Genomic DNA, 19,987 nt, shown 5'->3' with positions numbered 1-19,987 from the left:
TACAGTGATCTGTCATCGGCTGTGTCCAGTGATAGGTCGTGCCCGCAGCATGGCTGTGTTCCAGAAGGTCATCCTATGATGTCCACCTAAAACACGTAGCCTACCCATTCTGTGACATTGCTCTGCCTCCTGTCTGTGTGCTGCACTAGTTGTGGCCATAGACACCGCCAGTGATTTCCTCCATCCGGCGGCTCTGGCGCCACACTGCTGCTGGTTTACTGGCTCCTCATCTTGGCATGGCCCTTTTCTTCTGTTGCCACTCTAGCTGGAATACAGCATCTTGCAAATGTGCTATTTTTAATAAAATGATGCCTTATTGATTTTACCAACTCCTGTGCCCTACTGCTGTGTTCTATTGCCACGAACTAAAGCCTGGCTACAGCTGTATCCTATAGCAACCAGATTTCAACTTTCAACATGCTGTAGGAATGTTGGTGTTCGATTAACTGCAAATCAAGCATTTTGCTCTTTGCTCCTTATAAAGACCATTGAATAGAATTGTGCTGTTCATTCTGTCCATTCCCAAACGTGGGCATGACATAATTACTATGTGTGTATCTTGGTAGGTCTCGGTACACAAAACACATTTTTCTCCCTGATAGACTTTTGTACCGATCCTAAAAATAGAATGAATACTGAGAACAGAGGTAGTCCGGCTCACTGCGTATTCAAGACACAGAATACAAACACATAATATCATTAGAGCAGGTCTGTTCCTGCACATCATCGATCGATCACCGGCCACTGGGGAGATTAGAAAAGAAATGTCATCTGAAAGGCTTGGGTTACATCAAATGCTTGAAATATAATATTTTAACCTTCAGTGAGTCATTTTTGCAAGTTTAAAAAAAAAAAAAATTACTAACCATTCTTGTTCATTGTACAACCCCAATTCCAAAAAAGTTGGGGCGCTGTGTAAAGTTTACATAAAAACAGAATGTAATGATTTACACATCTCATGAACCCATATTTTATTCACAATAGAAAACTTATGAAATGTTTAAAACTGAGAAAATGGGCCCTGTTAAGAAATAAAATAAGATCATTTTAAAATTGATGGCAGCCACACGTCTCAAAAAAATTGGGACAGGGCAACAAAAAGTGGTACTAACAAGGAAGCAGGAAAAACATTTTGTGACTAATTAGAAATGACTGAGTATAAAAAGAGCATCTTGGAGAGTCAGAAGTAAATATTTGCATAGGTTCACCAATCTGTGAAAAGCTGCTTCAAAAAATTGTCAAACAATTTCATAATAATGTTCCTCATGGTTACATAGAAGGTGAGGTTGAAAAAAGACACCAACCTATGTGTGTGATTATATGTCAGTATTACATTGTATATCCCTGTATGTTGAGGTCGTTCAGGTGCTTAACTAATAGTTTTTGAAATTATCGATTGCCTGCCCCCCACTGAAAGTATCGCCTGTGGAATGGAATTCCACATCTTTGTCGCTCTTACAATAAAGAACCCTCCACGCAGTTTAACCACCTCAATACAGGGCACTTACACCCCCTTCCTGCCCAGGCCATTTTTCAGTTTTCAGCGCTGTCACACTTTGAATGACAATTGCGCGGTCGTGCTACACTGTAACCATTTGAAATTGTTATTTTCTTCACACAAATATAGCTTTCTTTTGGTGGCATTTAATCACTGCAGTTTGTTTTTCTTTGTTTTTTTGTTTTGTTTTGTTTTTTGGGAACAAAAAAGCCCCAAAATTTTGGAAAAAAAAACAAGTTTTTCTTAGTTTCCGACTGTAAATTTTAGTAAATAAGTAAATTTTCTCCTTCACTGATGGGCGCTAATGAGGCAGCACTGATGGGCGCTGATGAGGCGGCACTGATTAGGGAGCACTGATTAGGGAGCACTGATTAAGTGGCACTGATGAGTAGGCACCAATATGCCAAACTTATGGGCACTGATAGGGGGCACAGATGGGCGGCACTGGTGGGCACAGATGGGCAGCAGTGATCACCAGCACTGACTAATGGCCACTGTCACCTAATGGCCACTGATTGCTGGCAACTGTGGGCACTGGTTGGCTCTGATTGCTGGCAGTGGTGGGCACTTAATTGTAATCAGGGCACTGATGGTCAGTGCCCTGATTACATACTTAGCTGTCCCCTGTGAGGAGATGCCGCTGATCAGCTCTCCTTTCCTCACACTGTCAGTGTGAGGCGAGGGGCGCCGATTACTGGCATCTCCGTGTTTACATGTGACCGGCTGTGATTGGACAAAGCCAATCACATGGTTAAAGAGGCGCGGTCGTCCTGGAAAACCGCCATATGACGTCCACCCAGAACAAGAGCCGCACCGCCCAGCCGTCAAGTGGTTAAGGTTAAACCTCTGTTCTTGTTTTTTTGAGTGGCCACGTGTCTTATTAAACTACCTTCCAGGAAAAAGTTTTATCCCTATTGTGGGGTCACCAGTACGGTATTTGTAAATTGAAATCTTATCCCCTCTCAAGTGTATCTTCTCCAGAGAGAATAAGTTCAATGCTCACAACCTTTCCTCTTAACTAATGGAAAATAAGAGACTTTAAATATATCTGTAGCGCCGGCTCCTGAAGAGCACACACTATGTGTTTTTGAAATTTAACGTTACACCTGAACTGCAGTTTGGTTTGGGTATAATTATTCTAAATTTTGACCTCAGCATCAGTCTGACTGGACTATAGGGTGTTCGGCCTGGTCATAGGGGGCGCTGTCTCTTCTGGCAGGCATGGAAACACAGTCTGGTTGGGTGCTCTAAGGTTACTTTCTCTTGGAGCCAGCCCAGTCGGAGTGTCACTCTTGCTGTGCTTTCTGGGAGAGGGAACTTAAGATGCGGATGTCACGTGGTTCGGAGTTCCGGTCCAGAAGTATGTTCTAACTCCATGGTCCTAGTCCTCCTGATCAGCCCCCAGGCGGCCTTTACGTCTCGGGGCTGGCTAGCCCGAGGCGAGGAAACTAAGGAAGGGATTCGGAAGTGGTCCGGTGCCATCTCAAGTTGTGGAGAGGCCCAGCAACTTCGTAGTTATCCAGGGGAGGACTCTTCAGAAGAAGGCCACGCAAGGGTTGGCTTCTTAGCAAGAGCCTGGTAAAGCTGAAGGGCCTAAGTGAATCCAATCTCACGTGGTATCGCCGGACCGGCTGCAAGATACTGGCACCACATGAGTGTTCTACAAGTTTCTAGTTTCCTTGTTCATGTTATACAACAAAGTCTGTGGCAGAGACTTGGTCTTGACTCAAACACCCTGTTGGCTGCTAAGCCTTGTGAGAGAGGGACTATCCAACTAGCGTGAACATCCAGCTGTGAATGGCTATTCTCTGGATTTATTCAAAGTAAGAAAGTTCTTTATTACTGACTTTGACACTAATGTCACGTACACACGATCAAATTGTCGACCGCAGTATGCCGGACAATTTGATCGTGTGTGGACTCCAGCGGACTTTTTCATCGTAGAGTCCGGCGGACTTAGAAAGTAGTTTTGACTCAAAATTTGTCCGCCGGACTTGGCTTTCAGTGGACAATCCGTTCGTCAGTATGCTAGTCCGGCGAACTAAGAATGACGCATGCTCTGAAGCAAGTACGAGAAGGAAGCTATTGGCTACTGGCTATTGGACTTCCCTTTTCTAGTCCCGTTGTACGTGCTGTACGTCATTGCGTTAGAAATCGCCAGACTTTTGGAGCGTCCGTGTGTGACCAAGTCCGTTCGTTATAAAGTACGGCGGATTGTTTGCCGGACCAATTCCGCCGGACAATTCGATCGTGTGTACGCGGCATAAGAGTACCTGGACTTTTCACCTAACCCTCTGATCCTATACTGAGAGACTGTTGTTAAGTACGTTTTAGCAAATAAAAATCCCTTTAAGCAGATCTGTCGTCAGTATCTAAAATTTCTGGGCCATCTACCACGGGAAACCCCTAGACATGAGGAACGAGCGAAAGAAGGTAACGGTAAGCCCATTAAAACCAGCCGCTCCTTCGGGAGTCAGTGCTACATATCATTATCTACAGTACATAATATCAAAAGATTCTGAGAATCTGGAGAAATCTCTGTGTGGCAAGGGACAAGGATGAAACGCAATATTGGATGCCCCGTGATCTATGGGCCCTCTGACAGCACTGCATTAAAAACGGACATGATTCTATGATGGACATCATTACATGGGCTCAGGAATACTTCCAAAAATCACCATCTGTAAATAGTTGTGCCATCCATAAATGAAAGGTAAAGCTCTATTATGCAAAGAAGCAGCCATATCTGAACATGATCCAGAAACACTGCCGTCTTCTCTGAGCCAAAGCTCATTTAAAATGGTCTGTTGCAAGCTGTGGTCAGACGAATCGGAATTTGAAATTCTTTTTGGCAACAATGAATACTGCATTCTCCAAGCTAAAGAGAAGAGGGAGCTTCAGGCTTTTAATCACTGCACCTCTGATGGTATGGGGGTGTATTGGTGTGTATGGAATGAAGAAGCTTCCACATTTGTAAATGCACCATTGTCGCTGAAAGATATATCCAGGTTTTAGAGCAGCATGTGCTCAGGCAAGAATGAGGTAATGTTCCTCTCCCAAAACTCCAGCGATTGCTCCCCTCAGTTCCCAGACATTTTACAAGGAAGGAGATTTCCTAAAACTGGAGCACACAGAATCTTGTACTGCTGTGATTAATAACCAATCAGCTTTTGACTTCACCTTGTTCAATTAAGTTCTGCTGTCTGTGTTTTATTAAAAAATAATGCCTCCTTCACCGTATTTCAGAGGTTCCTTGTAATCACATCACCAGCCGCCTCTCTCTTCTACCCGGCTGACAGATGCAGTGGGTGGGGCCAAGATTCCCCTGCTGACGTCAGCCAGGACGAGAGGAGAGAGAAAACCGGCCGGTCACATGGGGAACTGCTGTGAAATCCGGTAAGTTTTTTTTATAAAGAGCACAGAGGGGCTTACAGTATATAAAGTTTGTCACTGTTCTGAGAGCAGCAGGAGGGGAGGGGGCAGGCACTGACACTGGCAGACAGGTGGGGGGGGAGGAGGCCAGAGCAGGCTGCTGATGACGGAAGCATATAAACTGACCACGGTGTCAGCACTTAGCAGCCATGATGCACCGTAGTCCATTTACATAGGGGAGGGTAGATGCTGGCAGGATCAACCAGGTATTACAGGTGTTACAAGGGGCCAAATAAAACAGCACAAGCACTGCTCTGTATAACATGCTTTAAGGGACAGGGTCCTTTTGTTAACCGAAAAAAAGATTTAAACTTTGACAATAAAACGTAGGAGCTGGTTACTATGCATAGCTGAACCAGATTCTATGTTCACCAGTTTTAGTAAATCTCCACCAGAGTGGTAAACCTGGCCCTCTGCCAACTTTTTTGGCATGTGTTCCTACCTCACGCATTTGCGCTAACCTATTATCCCAGGCCTCTATCTCATCTATGAACTCGCCTTTAGCCCCTGATTTTGGGCAACCCACCATTCAACGTGATTTTTCAGACTCTTATCAGATCAGGTCATTATCAAGCCTCACACTTACGGCCCATGGGTAGGTGGGTGTCCATAATGGATCTCATAGACCCTGCAGGCCCTATCCGCTTAGATTTTCTGAGAGCGCTCCAGCTAGGCCATTTCTTAAAATCCTTACCACACCCTAGAGACCCTAGCCAACCACTCACAGCCTTTGAGGACTGCTGCTCAGAGACTGGACCTCTACCACATACACTCTCACTCGCATACAAGCTGTTGATCACACCCCAAGATGATTTCCAACCCCAGGCTTGATCAGGTGGGAACGGGAGTTAGATCGCCACTTTAACCCAAACTAGCGCCTCCACATCCTTTGCTTCATACACAAATCTTCCATCTGCACAAAAGCACAGGAGACTAACTTTAAAATCTTGTCGCGATGGTATAGAAATCCGGCACAGCTACATAAATACTTCCCCTTGACTTCCAACCTCTGCTGGTGGTGCCAGAATGAGCGAGAAACTCTTCTACACATTTTCTGGTCATGCCCTAAACTGGCACGCTTCTGGAGGAAAATACGTCAAATTACGCAAACGTTTATGGAACGCCCTATTCCAGACGACCCAGCTTTCTTCCTCTTACATGCTTCAGAGACCCCAGCAAAAGTGTATAAAAAATCATAATATATATCCCCCGGTAGTACTCTCAAATTAGTAGGACAAGTGAACTTTGCTGATTGCAGAGCTAAATCTGACTCAGCAGGGGTGGCATGGCAGAGCTCTGCAGACAGAGCACTTCTACGCATGGAGCAAGCATCCTTTTCTACTTGGGCTGCTTTCTAAAGAGATACAAAGCCTTTGAACACCTTTTTGTTATGATGAACCTGGGATCTATGTAGCTGATTTAAACTGAAGGCTCAGTTACTCAGTGCTCAGAATTTTTGGGAGAGCGCAGACAAACTGAAAAATACTGAAGCACCCCCCCCCCCATCTATTGCAGCCTCGCTGCGCCCATCAATTGCAGCCACTGCGCCCATCAATTGCAGCCACTGCGCCCATCAATTGCAGCCACTGCGCCCATCAAATGCAGCCACTGCGCCCATCAAATGCAGCCACTGCGCCCATCAAACGCAGCCACTGTGCCATATAAAATTCTGCCAGTGTGCCCCCTGCTGGTCTGCTGTCTGCACTTGCCTGTCTTGGCAGGACAGCTCCTCAATGTCTTCTCCCATCCCCTTCACGTCCTCTGCTATGATTGGACGCCTAACATCCAATCGGAGCACCTGTTGTTTCAGCCAATCAGGTGACTGGTAACAGATCTGAGCACCTGATTGACGGAGAGGCGGTTTAGTGTTAGAAAAGCGAATGAATATTCACTTTCCTAACACAGCTGGGAAGCCATGCTGGGTGCTCGCATGCCACGTTTTTTGAAGCCTATTAGAGCCATAGGCTCTAATCAGGTGCTTCAAAACCACACCCCCGCCACTGTGATTCAGGCGCCCTGCAGCCGAAAAGGAGTGGGTGGCAGCGGCGGCCATGGATAGATTCATGCATCTATCTGTTGGTGCTAGAGCAGGCATCGCCCATGCACCCTTATGGACGCACCGCCGCTGCTCAGTTGTCAGACTTGAATGCTGGCCCTACACTAGGAAAAATCGGCCAAACCCATTTTTGAAAAACGAACATTCGGCCGTGAGAGCAATTGATCGTGCCATTGTGTAATGACCGATAAATCATTCAGTGGACATAAATGAATCAATTTTTTTACATATACCTAGTGCAAACATTTCGGGTGGGAAACACATTAACCTTTCAATATATCTTTCAGGAGAAAATTTCCAAACATGTGCTTCGTTTTTTCGGCTCAAAAACATCCCAACGATTATCGATTTTGTGCCTATTAACTGGCCGAATAACGAACAAACTGACCAAATGACCACATTTTGGCCAATTTTTCTTGTAGTGTATGGTCAGTATAAGGCATACTTTTCTGGTGTGAGCCCAGACAGGGTTTTTTTCTACACACCACCTATATGCAGTCTGTCCATTATCCACTAGATGGCAGTACATCACCGGATAGTTTATAACATTTAAAAGCTCCTTTTGTAAAGTGTGTTTTATTTATCTTTTGCATATGAAGCCCCTTTCTCACGGGTGGACCGTCAATCCGTTTTTTGCCCCGATCAAATATGGGTTGCAGTGTATACCTATGGGTGGCTGCATGTAATCGGATGTGTGTCGCCCTATTTCAACCCACGTCCGGCTATGTTCAGGTTTGCTGCACCAAACCGAAAAGGTTTCTGTTCCATGTTCCACATTTACTGTCCTGACCAGATGGAAGCGAATATCGGTGGATGCACATCTACTCACATCTGGCCACCCATAGGGATTACATGAGTCCATTTTTTCCTCCAGCACAAGAATAATTTAAACGGACCCCCGTATGTGACGTCCCTTTTAGTTTTCATCAGTCTAGAATCCGAGATGGAAAGGCGGCACCTGTGCCAAAGGGGCCTGAACGCTTTTTTTATTTTTTAGGAAAGCTTTTGGCAGTTTTGCTCCTTTTGACATATAAATATTAAAGTTTGCAGTGTTATTTAATGGCACAAGATTATATTTTATCTTTTTGTTTTATTTTCCTTTAATATTTTAACAGTGGGCTACTGTTTTGTCTTGTTTCTCTGTTGTATAACTAAAAGAATTTTCAATAAAAAATACCTAGACCAAAAAAAAAAGTAGAATGAAGGGAAAACATTTTTGTTTACATTTTGGATAGAGTATGGGAGGGTTATAACCCCTGTCAGTTTTTTATTTTTGCCATCTGTGCCCCATTGGGGAAAATTTCCCTTTCACTTCTGGTCCCATAACCAAAACAGGAAGTGAGAGGAAATCTGATTCAGAATACTTTACTAATCCCAAAGGGAAATTGCTCAGATGCTGTTACATTCAACAAGTCAACACACAATCACAATAGCAAACTTACCAATAACCGCAAGTTAATACATGCAATAACCATGAATTAAAAGAAACAAATTAAAACGCTCACCGGCCACTTTATTAGTTGCATCTTGCTAGTACCGGGTTGGACCCCCTTTTGCCTTCAGAGCTGCCTTTCTGGTATAGATTCAACTGGATTGAAATCTGGTGAGTGTGTTGGCCATTGGAGTACAGTGACCTCATTGTCCAGTGGTGAGATGATTGGAGCTTTGTGACGTGGTGCATTATCCTGCTGGGAGGAGCCATCAGAAGATGGGGACACTGTAGTCATAAAGGGATGGACATGGTCAGCAACAATACTCAGGTAGGCCTTGGCATTTAAACAATGCTCAGTTGGTACTAAGGGGCCCAACGTGTGCCAAGAAAATATCCCCCCCCCACCATTACACCACCATCACCAGCCTGAACTGTTGATACAAGGCGGGATGGAGCCATGCTTTTATGTTGTTTAAACCAAATTCTGACCCTTCCATATGAATGTCACAGCTGAAACCGAGACTCCTTAGACCAGGCAATGTTTTCCCAATCTTCTATTGTCCAATTTTGGTGAGCCTGTGCGAATTGTAGACTCAGCTTCCTGTTCTTAGCTGACAGGATTCACACCCAGTGTGGTCTTCTGCTGCTGTAGCCTATCTGCTTCAAGGTTTGATTTGTTGTACGTTTACAGATAGGTATTTTGCATACCTTGGATGTAATGAGTGGTTAATTGAGTTACTGTTGCCTTTCTATCATTTCAAACCAGTCTGCCTATTCTCCTCGGATATCAACTGGATATTTTTTCTCTTTTTCGGACCATTCTCCTGTAAACCCGAGAGATGGTTGTGCGTAAAAAAACAAACAAAAAAAAAAAAATCCCAATAGATCAGCAATTTTTTAAATGCTCCGACCAGCCCATTTGGCACCAACAACCCTGCCACGTTCAAAGTCACTTAATTCCCCTTTCTTCCCCCCATTCTGATGCTCAGATTGAACTTCAGCAAGTCGTCTTCTCTGTGTCTAGATGCCTAAATGCATTGAGTTGCTGCCATGTGATTGGCTGATTTAGCAATTTGTTACCAAGCAGTTGAACAGGTGTACCTAATAAAGTGGTCGGTGAGTGTAATTTAATACTGTAATAAACCATACCATTCTATTAAAATACTACATAGAATAATAACACCAATTGAAAAATAGCATCTTTCCTGATCTGGTGACAACCCAAAATATCAGATTTACTTTCAGTGATTACCAGGACAAATACAGAGGGTGAATCTCCCTAATAGGATCACAGATGGCAATAAAAACCTGACAGGGGTTCTAGTCTTGCTCCACTTTATCCAAATGTTTGGAAAAAAAAGTTTTGCCTTTTGGTTATATGCCATTGAAAGTGTTTTGTTTTTAGTGGTTTGAGAAATGGGGGGATACCTGTTGATCATGTCAGAAATGACTGCAAGGGTGAATTTTTCAGAGCTTTAATATTTAATACCAGCTCAGTTTTTAAAGAGAACCAATCAGGTTTTTTTTCCCGTTTATTACATGCTAGAAAATAGTGAATCCTCAGTGCTGTGGCTCTTTTTTTCCCATCCTCGCTGTGCCCTCGCTGGATGCTTGGCACTATAGTGACCCATCCTTCATCAGCCGGAGATCGTGCGCATGCCCAGAGCTTGTGATCAACTAACGCTTACCATACTTCAGTGCTGAGCTGGAAATCGCACATTTTTTTAATTTCATTTATTTGAAATCTCAGTAAGAAGGAAGAGAAGACCGCCATCTGAGTGCTCTGTTATGATAGTGCACAGTAGGTTTTATTTTGGATCTGTGCCCTCTAAACCTATTTTCCTTCTTTTATACATATTCTCTCGGCAGCTCCCAGATTGTGTGCTGTTGACTCTCCCAAACGCAAGCATGAAGACCAGGATGGGGAGCTGTGCAAGAAGGCCAGGCTGCAGTGTGCTCAGGAGATGGAGCGAGCCGCTAAAGACTTCTTATAGTCGGAATCTCGTATCGTCACACAGGTGAGAAGCAAAGATAAATATTGTAGGCATATACTAGAGCCACTGGCACACACAGGGCATTGGCATATTGAAGGGGGATGTACTTGCTGTTAGATTTCAGTGTAGGTTGGATTTGATCGATTAAAGGAAAAGTATGGGACTAGTGAGAAAACAAACCTCCATACTCCCTCCCTGCTGCAGCATCAGTCAAGAGAACTGAGTGATCACATGACCATTGATCACTCAGTTCTCGGTCTTCCCAGAGCAGAGAGCAGTGACTCTGTTACCGCTCACTCTCCACTCTACCCCTCCAGGCGCACAGGAGCACCAGGCTATGGGGGGGCTCTCAGTGGCATGCTGAGGAGAGCTGATGGTCTGGCACCCAGGTGAATCCCGACATTGTCGGGATCCTTCTAGAGTCTGAAGCAATTCTGTGATGTCAGCAGACAGCGGGCTTTAGCCCATTGTCAGCTGATTCTGGGTCGCAGGAGGGCACAAGTAAGTTTGCTCCTGTGATCCAGGATAAAAGTATGACCAAAAAGCTGTTTGCATTAACAGTATTATCTGCGTTCTGTGCAATAAGAAAATCACGGATGGAATTATCACTTCCTGTCCCAAGAACATTGTCTCCAGAACAGGAAGTGAAAAGAACTTTCCAAGTGTAGCACAGATCGCTGTACAGGCAGTCCCCAAACAAGGTTCTGTAGGTTTGTTCTGAAGTTGTGTTTAAGTTGGAACAGGTACATTTTTTTTATTTATTTTTTTTATTTTTTTTTAGCTTTTTTTTTTTGTAGCTCCAACAAAAAAAAAATTATATTTGTATATTTTACCTCACTTCCTGTCCCTGTGACAATTGAATTTTGAAATTCTTGGGTTGTTGTTCCTTTCTAGGGGTAGATTTCCTCTCGCTTCCTGTTGCCTCCCTCCGTTTGTAAGTAGGAGTCGTATGTACAGTGGGGAAAATAATTATTTGATCCCCTGCAGATTTTGTAAATTTGCCTACTTGCAAAGAAATGAAGGGACTATAATTGTTATCATTGGTGTATTTTAAATGATAGACACAGATTATCAACCAAAATTCTGGAAAAAAAACACTAGATACAAATGTTAGAAGTTAAGTTTCAGACAGGGTTATCCCACTACGTAGCTTAACTATAGGGAGGGTGGGGGTGGCAATCCCTAGGTGTCCTGTACTCTACCTACCTCACTCTACCTACCTCTTCCCACCTACCTCTTCCCACGAGTGTCCTTCCAGCCAGTGTTATTTTTGGCAGCAAATTTCAATTTAGTTTTAGTCTTAGGACTAAAATGGCATTTTAATTTTAGTCCCATTTCAGTCTTTTGCAATTGTTTTAGTTGTATTTAGTCGACTAAATCTCCAATACATTTTAGTCGACTAAAACTCATTTTAGTTGTCTAAAATCTAATGGGTGTAATTAAATTGTAATGCATTAGTTAAACATTTCTCTACAATTTCCAAATTCATTATATACTGCTGAAGTGAAAAATCTAATGTTATTATTTATGGTATTGAGGAATGAACATGCACTACAGACCAGTGTTAATTTTGAAGTCCAATTTCAATTTAGTTTTAGTCTTTTGACTAAAATGCCATTTTAGTTTGTCATCTCAGTTGTTTTAGTCGACTAAAATGTTTTGGTCGACAAAATGAACACTGCTTCCAGCAGTTCTTTTTCTTTCCTATGACCCCTCTTTCTATCTTTCTGTTCCCCCTACACTGTCTGTGCTCTTACTTAGGTTTCTTTTATTCTCCCCCTCTCTTTTGCTATTTCATTTGGTCTCCTTTTTCCTTCTTTATTCTCTTATATAGTTTTACCATGAACAGCAATCACCTTTTTGGTTTTGATGGTACCTCACAGCAGATGAGTTGACATCCTTTGCAATACGTTTTTGTTCATAGGAGTTAAGCTATGGGCAATGGCCATCGAGCTGACTCATTATCCTTGTCTATTATTGGTTGTCACTCAGATATAATTTTAATGTTGTTTTATGTGAAATTGACAAAAAACACACTCTCAAGCCTAAATTAAGTTGCAGTTCAGTGGAGTAAAATAAGTATTTGATTCTCCACCAACCAACAATAATTCTGGCTCCCACAGACTGGCTACAGTATGTGCTTATGTGGTACACAGATTAGTCCCGTCACTTTAAAGTGGTTGTAAATCCTTACAGACCACTTTGACCTACAGGTAAACCTACATTAAGGCTTACCTGTAGGTCCAAGAAATATCTCCTAAACCTACACAGTTTGGGAGATTTTTGCAAAAAGACAGGCACCGCTGTCTATGGCGCATGCGCCGTAGACAGCAGCGCGCAGGCGCACTGAGCATGCCACTGCTAACGGAGATATGCCGTTAGTGGCGGCTCCTGTGCGCATGCGCAGGAGTGATGTCAATCGCTGCTCCGGCGTTGCGAGTGTCAGGTAAGTGACACATAATGGGCTACTATGCGATGCATAGTAGCCCATTATGCTTTACCTTTGCAGGGAGACAAAGAGGAAGTAAACCCATCAAGGTTTACTTCCTCTTTAAGAAGGTTGCTCCTAACGACAACTTGTTATGTGTATAAAAGACACCTATCCACAGAATTTCTCTCTTCCATTCAAACCTCACCATCAAGGGCAAGACCAAAGAGCTGTCAGAGGACGTCAGGAACAAGATTGTAGACCTGCATAAGACCTGGAATATGCTACAAGATCATCAGCAAGAAGCTTGGTGAGAAGGAGACAACTGTTGGAGCAATTATTCGCAAATGGAAGAAATACAAAATAACCATCAATCACCCTCGGTCTGGAGCTCCAAGCAAGATTTCCCCTCATGGGGTGAGGATGATCATGAGAAAAGTGAGGGATCAGCCAAGAACTACACAGGGAGAGCTTGTCAATGATCTCAATGCAGTTGGGACCACAGTCACCAAACAAACCATTGGTAACACAATATGCCGCCATGGACTGAAATCCTGCAGTGCCCGCAAGGTCCCCATCTTCAAGAAGGCACATGTACAGGCCCGTCTGAAGTTTTCCAATGAACATCTAAATGATTCAGGGAAGGATTGGGAGAAAGTGTTGTAGTCAGATGAGACCAAAACCGACTTTGATCCTAAGAGCACCAACCCTACAGTCCAGCACGGAGGTGGAAACATTATGCATTGGGGCTGTTCCTCTGCTGAAGGTACAGGCCGACTTTGCCACATTGAGGGACCAATAAACTGGAACCATGTATTGTAAAATCTTGGATGAGAACCTTCTTCCCTCAGCCAGAACACTGAAGATGGGTTGTGGATGGGTCTTCCAGCATGACAATGACCCAAAACATACCACCAAGGCAATAAAGGAGTGGCTCAAGAAGAAGCACATTAAGGTAATGGAGTAGCCCCGTCAGTCTTCAGACCTTAATCTTATAGAAAATTTATAGAGGGAGCTGAAACTTCGAGTTGCCAAGAGACAGCCAAGAAACCTTATGGATTTAGAAAAGATCTGCAAAGAAGAGTGGACCAAAATACCTCCTGAGATGTGTGCAAACCTGGTAACCAACTACAAGAAACGTCTTACCTCTGTGCTTGCCAACAAGGGTTTCTCCACCAAGTACCAAGTCATGTTTTGCTTGGGGATCAAATAATTATTTTACTCACTGAACAGCAACTCAATGTATAGCATTTGTATCATGTGTTCTTTTCTGGATTTTTGGTTGACATTCCGTCTCTGTCATTTAAAATATGCCTATGATAAAAATTATAGACCCTTCATTTCTTTGTAAGTGGGCAAACTTACAAAATCTGCAGGGGATCAAAATAATAATTTTCCACATTGTAAGTCGGATGTTTGTAACTTTGGGACTGCCTGTACAGAACCTCTGTTTTAAATAGAGTAGGGGATGGCTGGAAACCCATGAACATTTTTATTGCAGTCTCTGTCCCCGCTTCAGATTTTGACTTTGTCTGGATGACAATGGTGTGCTGAGCGGCCGACCTCCTGTGTTCACAGTGCATCAGGGCAGCCACTGCACAGGACCCAGAAGCAAGTAGTGATCATTGGAGTAGCGGTGTCTACAACAGTGATTTACAACTTTCAGGGGGATCCCACAGGTATGATATATAATACATAGGTACCAAGGTAACTATGTATAAAAAAACATCTGTACCTGGAATTCATCTTTAAGAGACCAATCAGTAACCTCACGGACAGTACCAGTTACAAAGAATGCACTTTTTTTTGGCCAAGCATGTATACTGTAAGGGTCAACTATCCTTTTGATGATCTCAGACTGATGTCAAAACTATTGCCATTGACACAAGTCCAAAGCCCTATTACACAGATCCTTAAAGGGACACTAAAGGTTCAGATTTTTTTTTCTTAAATAACAAACATGTTATACTTCTCTCCACTGTGCAGCTCTTTTTGCAGAGAGTGGCCCCGAACCTGCTCTTCTGGGGTCCCTCAGCGGCTTTCTCGGCTCCTCCTCGCATCAGATAACCCCTCAGAGAAGCGCTCTCCCGGGGGGTTACATTGCGGGTGCGCTCCCAAGTTCAGCATTCTGCACCCACAGACAGCGAAATGCAAGACTCGGCCCTGCCCCCCCGCATCATTTTATTTGACAGCAGCGGGAGCCAATGACTGCGTTGCTATCAATTTATCCAATCAAGAGCCGAGAACCCCCTGCAGAGAGAGAGCGCATAGAATGCATTAAGTTGAAAAAACACAAACCTTTAGTGTCCCTTTAACATGATGTAAGAGGTTGGGCACATCAGAGCATTCCCTTGTGGACTTTTTTTTTGGGGGGGGTGGTCTGGTCTGCTATGGCATCGCTATGCGGGGCTTGTATTTACTAATCTTGGCTGCCAGCAGATACTGCAGTATTATAATACAGTGGTGTGAAAAAGTGTTTGCCCCCTTCCTCATTTCCTGTTCCTTTGCATGTTTGTCACACTTAAGTGTTTCGGAACATCAAACCAATTTAAACAATAGTCAAGGACAACACAAGTAAACACAAAATGCAATTTGTAAATGAAGGTGTTTATTATTAAAGGTGAAAAAAAATCCAAACCATCATGGCCCTGTGTGAAAAAGTGATTGCCCCCTAAACCTAATAACTGGTTGGGCCACCCTTAGCAGCAACAACTGCAACCAAGCGTTTGCGATAACGTGCAATGAGGCTTTTATAGCATCCTGGAGGAATTTTGGCCCACTCATCTTTGCAGAATTGTCCTAATTCAGTTACATTAGAGGGTTTTCGAGCATGAACGGCCTTTTTAAAGTCATACCACAACATCTCAATAGGATTCAGGTCAGGACTTTGGCTAGGCCACTCCAAAGTCTTCATTTTGTTTTTCTTCAGCCATTCGGTGGTGGACTTGCTGGTGTGTTTAGGATCATTGTCCTGCTGCAGAACCCAAGTTGGTTTCAGCTTGAGTACACGAACAGATGGTCGGACATTCTCCTTCAGGATCTCTTGGTAGACAGCAGAATTCATAGTTCCTTTTATCACGGCAAGTCTTCCAGGTCCTGAAGCAGCAAAACAGCCCCAGACCATCACACTACCACCACCATAGTTTACTGTTGGTATAATGTTCTTTTTATGAAATGCAGTGTTCCTTCTACGCCAGATATACTTGGACACACACCTTCCAAAGAGTTCCACTTTTGTCTCATCGGTCCACAGAATGTTGTCCCAAAAGTCTTGGGGATCATCAAGATGTGTTGTGGAGAAATTGAGACGAGCTTTGATGTTCTTTTTGCTCAGCAGTGGTTTTCTCCTTGGAACTCTGCCATGCAGGCCATTTTTGCCCAGTCTTTTCCTGATGGTGGAGGCATGAACGCTGACCTTAACTGAGGCAAGTGAGGCCTGCAGTTCCTTGGACGTTGTTGTGGGGTCTTTTGTGACCTCTTGGATGAGTCGTCGCTGCGCTCTTGGGGTAATTTTGGGTGGCCGGCCACTCCTGGGAAGGGTCACCACTGTTCCATGTCTTCGCCATTTGTGGATAATGGCTCTCACTGTAGTTCGCTGGATTCCCAAAGCTTTGGAAATGGCTTTATAACCCTTTCCAGACTGATAGATCTCAATTACTTTCTTTCTCAATTGTTCCTGAATTTCTTTGGGTCTCGGCATGATGTGTAGCTTTTAAGGATCTTCTGGTGGACCTTACTGTGTCAAGCAGCTCCTATTTAAGTGATGCCTTGATTGTGAACAGGTGTGGCAATAATCAGGCCTGGGTGTGGCTAGAGAAATTGAACTCAGGTGTGGACAACCACAGTTATAGTATGTTTTAACAAGGGGGGCAATCACTTTTTCACACAGGGCCATGATGGTTTGGATTTTTTTTCACCTTTAATAATAAACACCTTCATTTACAAATTGCATTTTATGTTTACTTGTGTTGTCCTTGACTATTGTTTAAATTGGTTTGATGTTCCGAAACACTTAAGTGTGACAAACATGCAAAGGAACAGGAAATGAGGAAGGGGGCAAACACTTTTTCACACCACTGTAACTCTTGGTGCTGACACTGGATTTGTGCTGTGCAGCAGATATGATGCTAGGCAAGAGATGATATTGTGGGTGATTTGTACCATAACAGCTCAGCAGAAGTACTATTCGCCAAGAAACGGGAAAAAAAAAATGTCTGCAGAATAAATCTTGTTTGTAATGTCGGTGATAAAGAGCTGTCAACCACTGATCAGATTATTGGGAAATACAGTTGAAGACATGACATGTAGTGGCCAGCAGGTGGCAGCTTTATGCTGGTTAAACTTTGGTCAAACCGTAAAAAAAAAAAAAATATTCATGTTGCCCATTGCAACCGGGACAAATCATTTTATTTATTTTTTAAAGCTGGACTACACAAATGGCAGAAGCATATATATATATATATATATATATACACATACACATATATATATATAAAAATTTATATAAGGTACTTTCCAGATATCCGCCACAAAGGCAGCACAAGATGCAGACACACAGTTGTTAACTTTTGAAATCAGCGTGGCTGTGCGGGGGGAGCATGAGGATAACATTAACCTTAAGATTTTAACACGGAAAGATTTGCTGTTTTTTGACATTACATTAGGTGATCATTTTAGCTGAAAATAGCACTTGGCATAGTTCTATTGTAAACATACCTTGATTTATATTTTTCTGCTTCTTTCCTGACAGGCGATGCATGCAAATTACTGAAGATCTGATTATAATGTTCTCTGCCCTGGCCCTGAGTGACACTACTGCCTGACTGGGACCGCACTAATACCCGCTACATGATGGGACCCTCGTATACGCAAAGGGAACTGCTATGGACTTTGTCGATGATCTGTGTATATGCTGTTTTGATACACAATAAATTTATGAAAAAAAAAGAATATTTTAGCAATGTTCCACCTCTCACCCAACACGATCGAGGAAACGTCTCTGTAGAGTTGCTGAAAGCCTAAAGCATTCGTTTGAATGCCTTGCTCTTTAAAGAGAACCAGTCAGGTCCTAACAGACCTAGGTGCGTGGTACTTGGGTATAGCTCATTGTGTCTTCCTGCCCACCTTCTGCTCAGTGAAGGGGGCTATATAGCATCTCAAATAGAGAATCTCCCATAAGCATATGTGTGGGAGAATTGGTCTCATCCAGCTGCCAGGTCTTGCTGGGGATATCGCCATCCCAAAATCAGCCCGGGTTGTATACATGCAACCAGGACTAGACAGGACTCGAGGGTTTGTGTACGTGAGCATCCTTTTCCTGCCCTTGATGTTTCTTTTGAAGTGCACATCAAAGATTCCAGGTTATGTCATTGGTACAGTTCATGCTAAGATTTGAATTGTGTTTGGGTACAGCGGGTCCTATTATGTTTCTTTTGCATTGCAAGTTGAATGCAGCTTTTTGCTGCTGTTTGCACTTGAACACATCTATTTGAGCAGTACTGACAGCAAGCCCTTGTACACAAGACCTAAAGATGGACCAGAGTTCAGCAGAGTACATAATACAATATGCACTGCGTCCTCTTAGGGCTCGTGCACAGGAGTGTAGAAATTGACGCAGGACCTTGCCGGCACAAAGATTCTGCACAAAAAGTGGTCCGTAATGCACCTCAACTTATTTGGACATGCACATATGTGTATAAAGTTGACATGCATACGATGTACAAAATCATTTATTCTGAAGGCCGAGTTCATTCTGCACCACCATTCCTGCCTAATACCTTCTTTAGGGCTGGGGTAGGTGTAAACATCAACAATCTGTGGGCAGCGGCAAAAACGCCAATTGAGTTTGGCATTTAGTCCTTCGCCACCGCTTTGTACATATTGCTTATATTTACATCATCTCCCTGGATGACTAGGGAGGGGCTCATATTATCATGTCTACTTACTATTTACGCATATGAACATTCAGATCCATATAAAACTGTACAGATCTGGATGTAGCGTATTATACGGCTGTGTCAATGAGCCCTTAAAACCCGACTGAAGTCTCAGCCCAAATGATGAAAAAAAGAGTGCAGCAAAATAATAATGTGCTCTATGTCTCGCCTCATTTTGGTTAATTACGCTCCAATCCAAAAAACTCCCTTGTTTTGCATTTATTCTGCAGAGCAAGACTGCTGCACTTTGTGTGAAATCAGCAGTCTGTCTGCATCAATCTACGAGGAAAGGGCCTTTTTTCCTTAGGCTGCTGGATATTTAACCAAAAAAGAAAACAGTGAACATACAGTATATGGGGTTGATTTACTAAAAACTGGAGTGCAAAGTCTGGTTCAGATCTGCATGGTAGCCAATCAGCTTCCAACGTTGGCTTGTTCAATATTCTACACTCCCCGTTTTTAGTCGATCAATCCCATTTTGTTGTGCTGCACACTGATTTAATTGTTAGCAATTGGGCCCAGATTTCAATTGGCCTTTATGGTTGGGAAGAACCTTACGGTTTTTCTTTCATTTACACAGATATCCAAATTTTATTGGATAGCCTAAACCTTTTATAAGCTTTTTCCGAAAGGGCAAGGTGCAAAGTACGCTAATATACCGTATTTATCACCTTTTCCCCCTTAAAATAGGGGGCAAATCACAGGTACCTGTTATACAGCGCTACTGTACCTCGGAGGGGAACGATCGCTATGACTAAGCACTGTTAAGTGTGAAACGCATAAGTTCGTTTTGTCACTTTTTTTTTTTTTTGCTGTGGCTTGTATCTGTTGGACTTTTTACAAATAAAGACTATATTCCGGAGTGCAGCTGTCCAGAACTTCCTTTTTGCCTCGGGGACGAGCGCCGCCGGAATTTACAGAGCCGCCATCTCCTGTTTACTCGGCTCTCGCGTCATACACACAGTCCCGCCACCGCCATTGGTCCAGTGTTATGTCTATCACAGGAGCTGGTCCAATGCAGATGGTGGAGACGGGACTGTGTATGTGTGACTGCTGACTGAGAGCCGAGTAAACAAGAGATGACGGCTCTGTGATTTCCTGCACTGTTGAGGCTGCATTGATGAAAGATGGTGAGGCTGCAGATGAGCATTATTTCAGTTACTTATATAGCGCCATCAATTTACGCAGCGCTTTTACATATACATTGTACA

General features: G+C 43.3%; 1 protein-coding gene across 3 annotated transcripts in view; it reads left to right on the top strand.

Annotated features, from left to right (window-relative positions):
• CRY2 (cryptochrome circadian regulator 2) overlaps positions 1 to 19,638 on the top strand; it is a 113,296-nt gene extending 93,658 nt beyond the window's left edge. For all 3 annotated transcript variants that reach the window (XM_077461957.1, XM_077461950.1, XM_077461966.1), the window contains 2 exons: positions 10,288 to 10,436; positions 17,591 to 19,638. In XM_077461957.1, coding sequence (XP_077318083.1) covers positions 10,288 to 10,412 — 125 coding nt within the window. In that variant the 3' untranslated portion in view covers positions 10,413 to 10,436; positions 17,591 to 19,638. The remainder of the gene's footprint in view (positions 1 to 10,287; positions 10,437 to 17,590) is intronic.
• The last annotated feature ends 349 nt before the right edge of the window (positions 19,639 to 19,987 follow it).

The sequence above is a fragment of the Lithobates pipiens genome, unplaced genomic scaffold (genome assembly GCF_037356315.1).
Source record: "Lithobates pipiens isolate NorthernLeopardFrog02 unplaced genomic scaffold, aLitPip1_a1.2 Scaffold_10, whole genome shotgun sequence".
In the NCBI taxonomy this organism is placed as follows: Eukaryota; Metazoa; Chordata; class Amphibia; order Anura; family Ranidae; genus Lithobates; species Lithobates pipiens.
The sequence above is the reverse complement of the archived record's forward strand: the minus strand, read 5'-3'. Positions and strand labels throughout refer to the sequence as shown.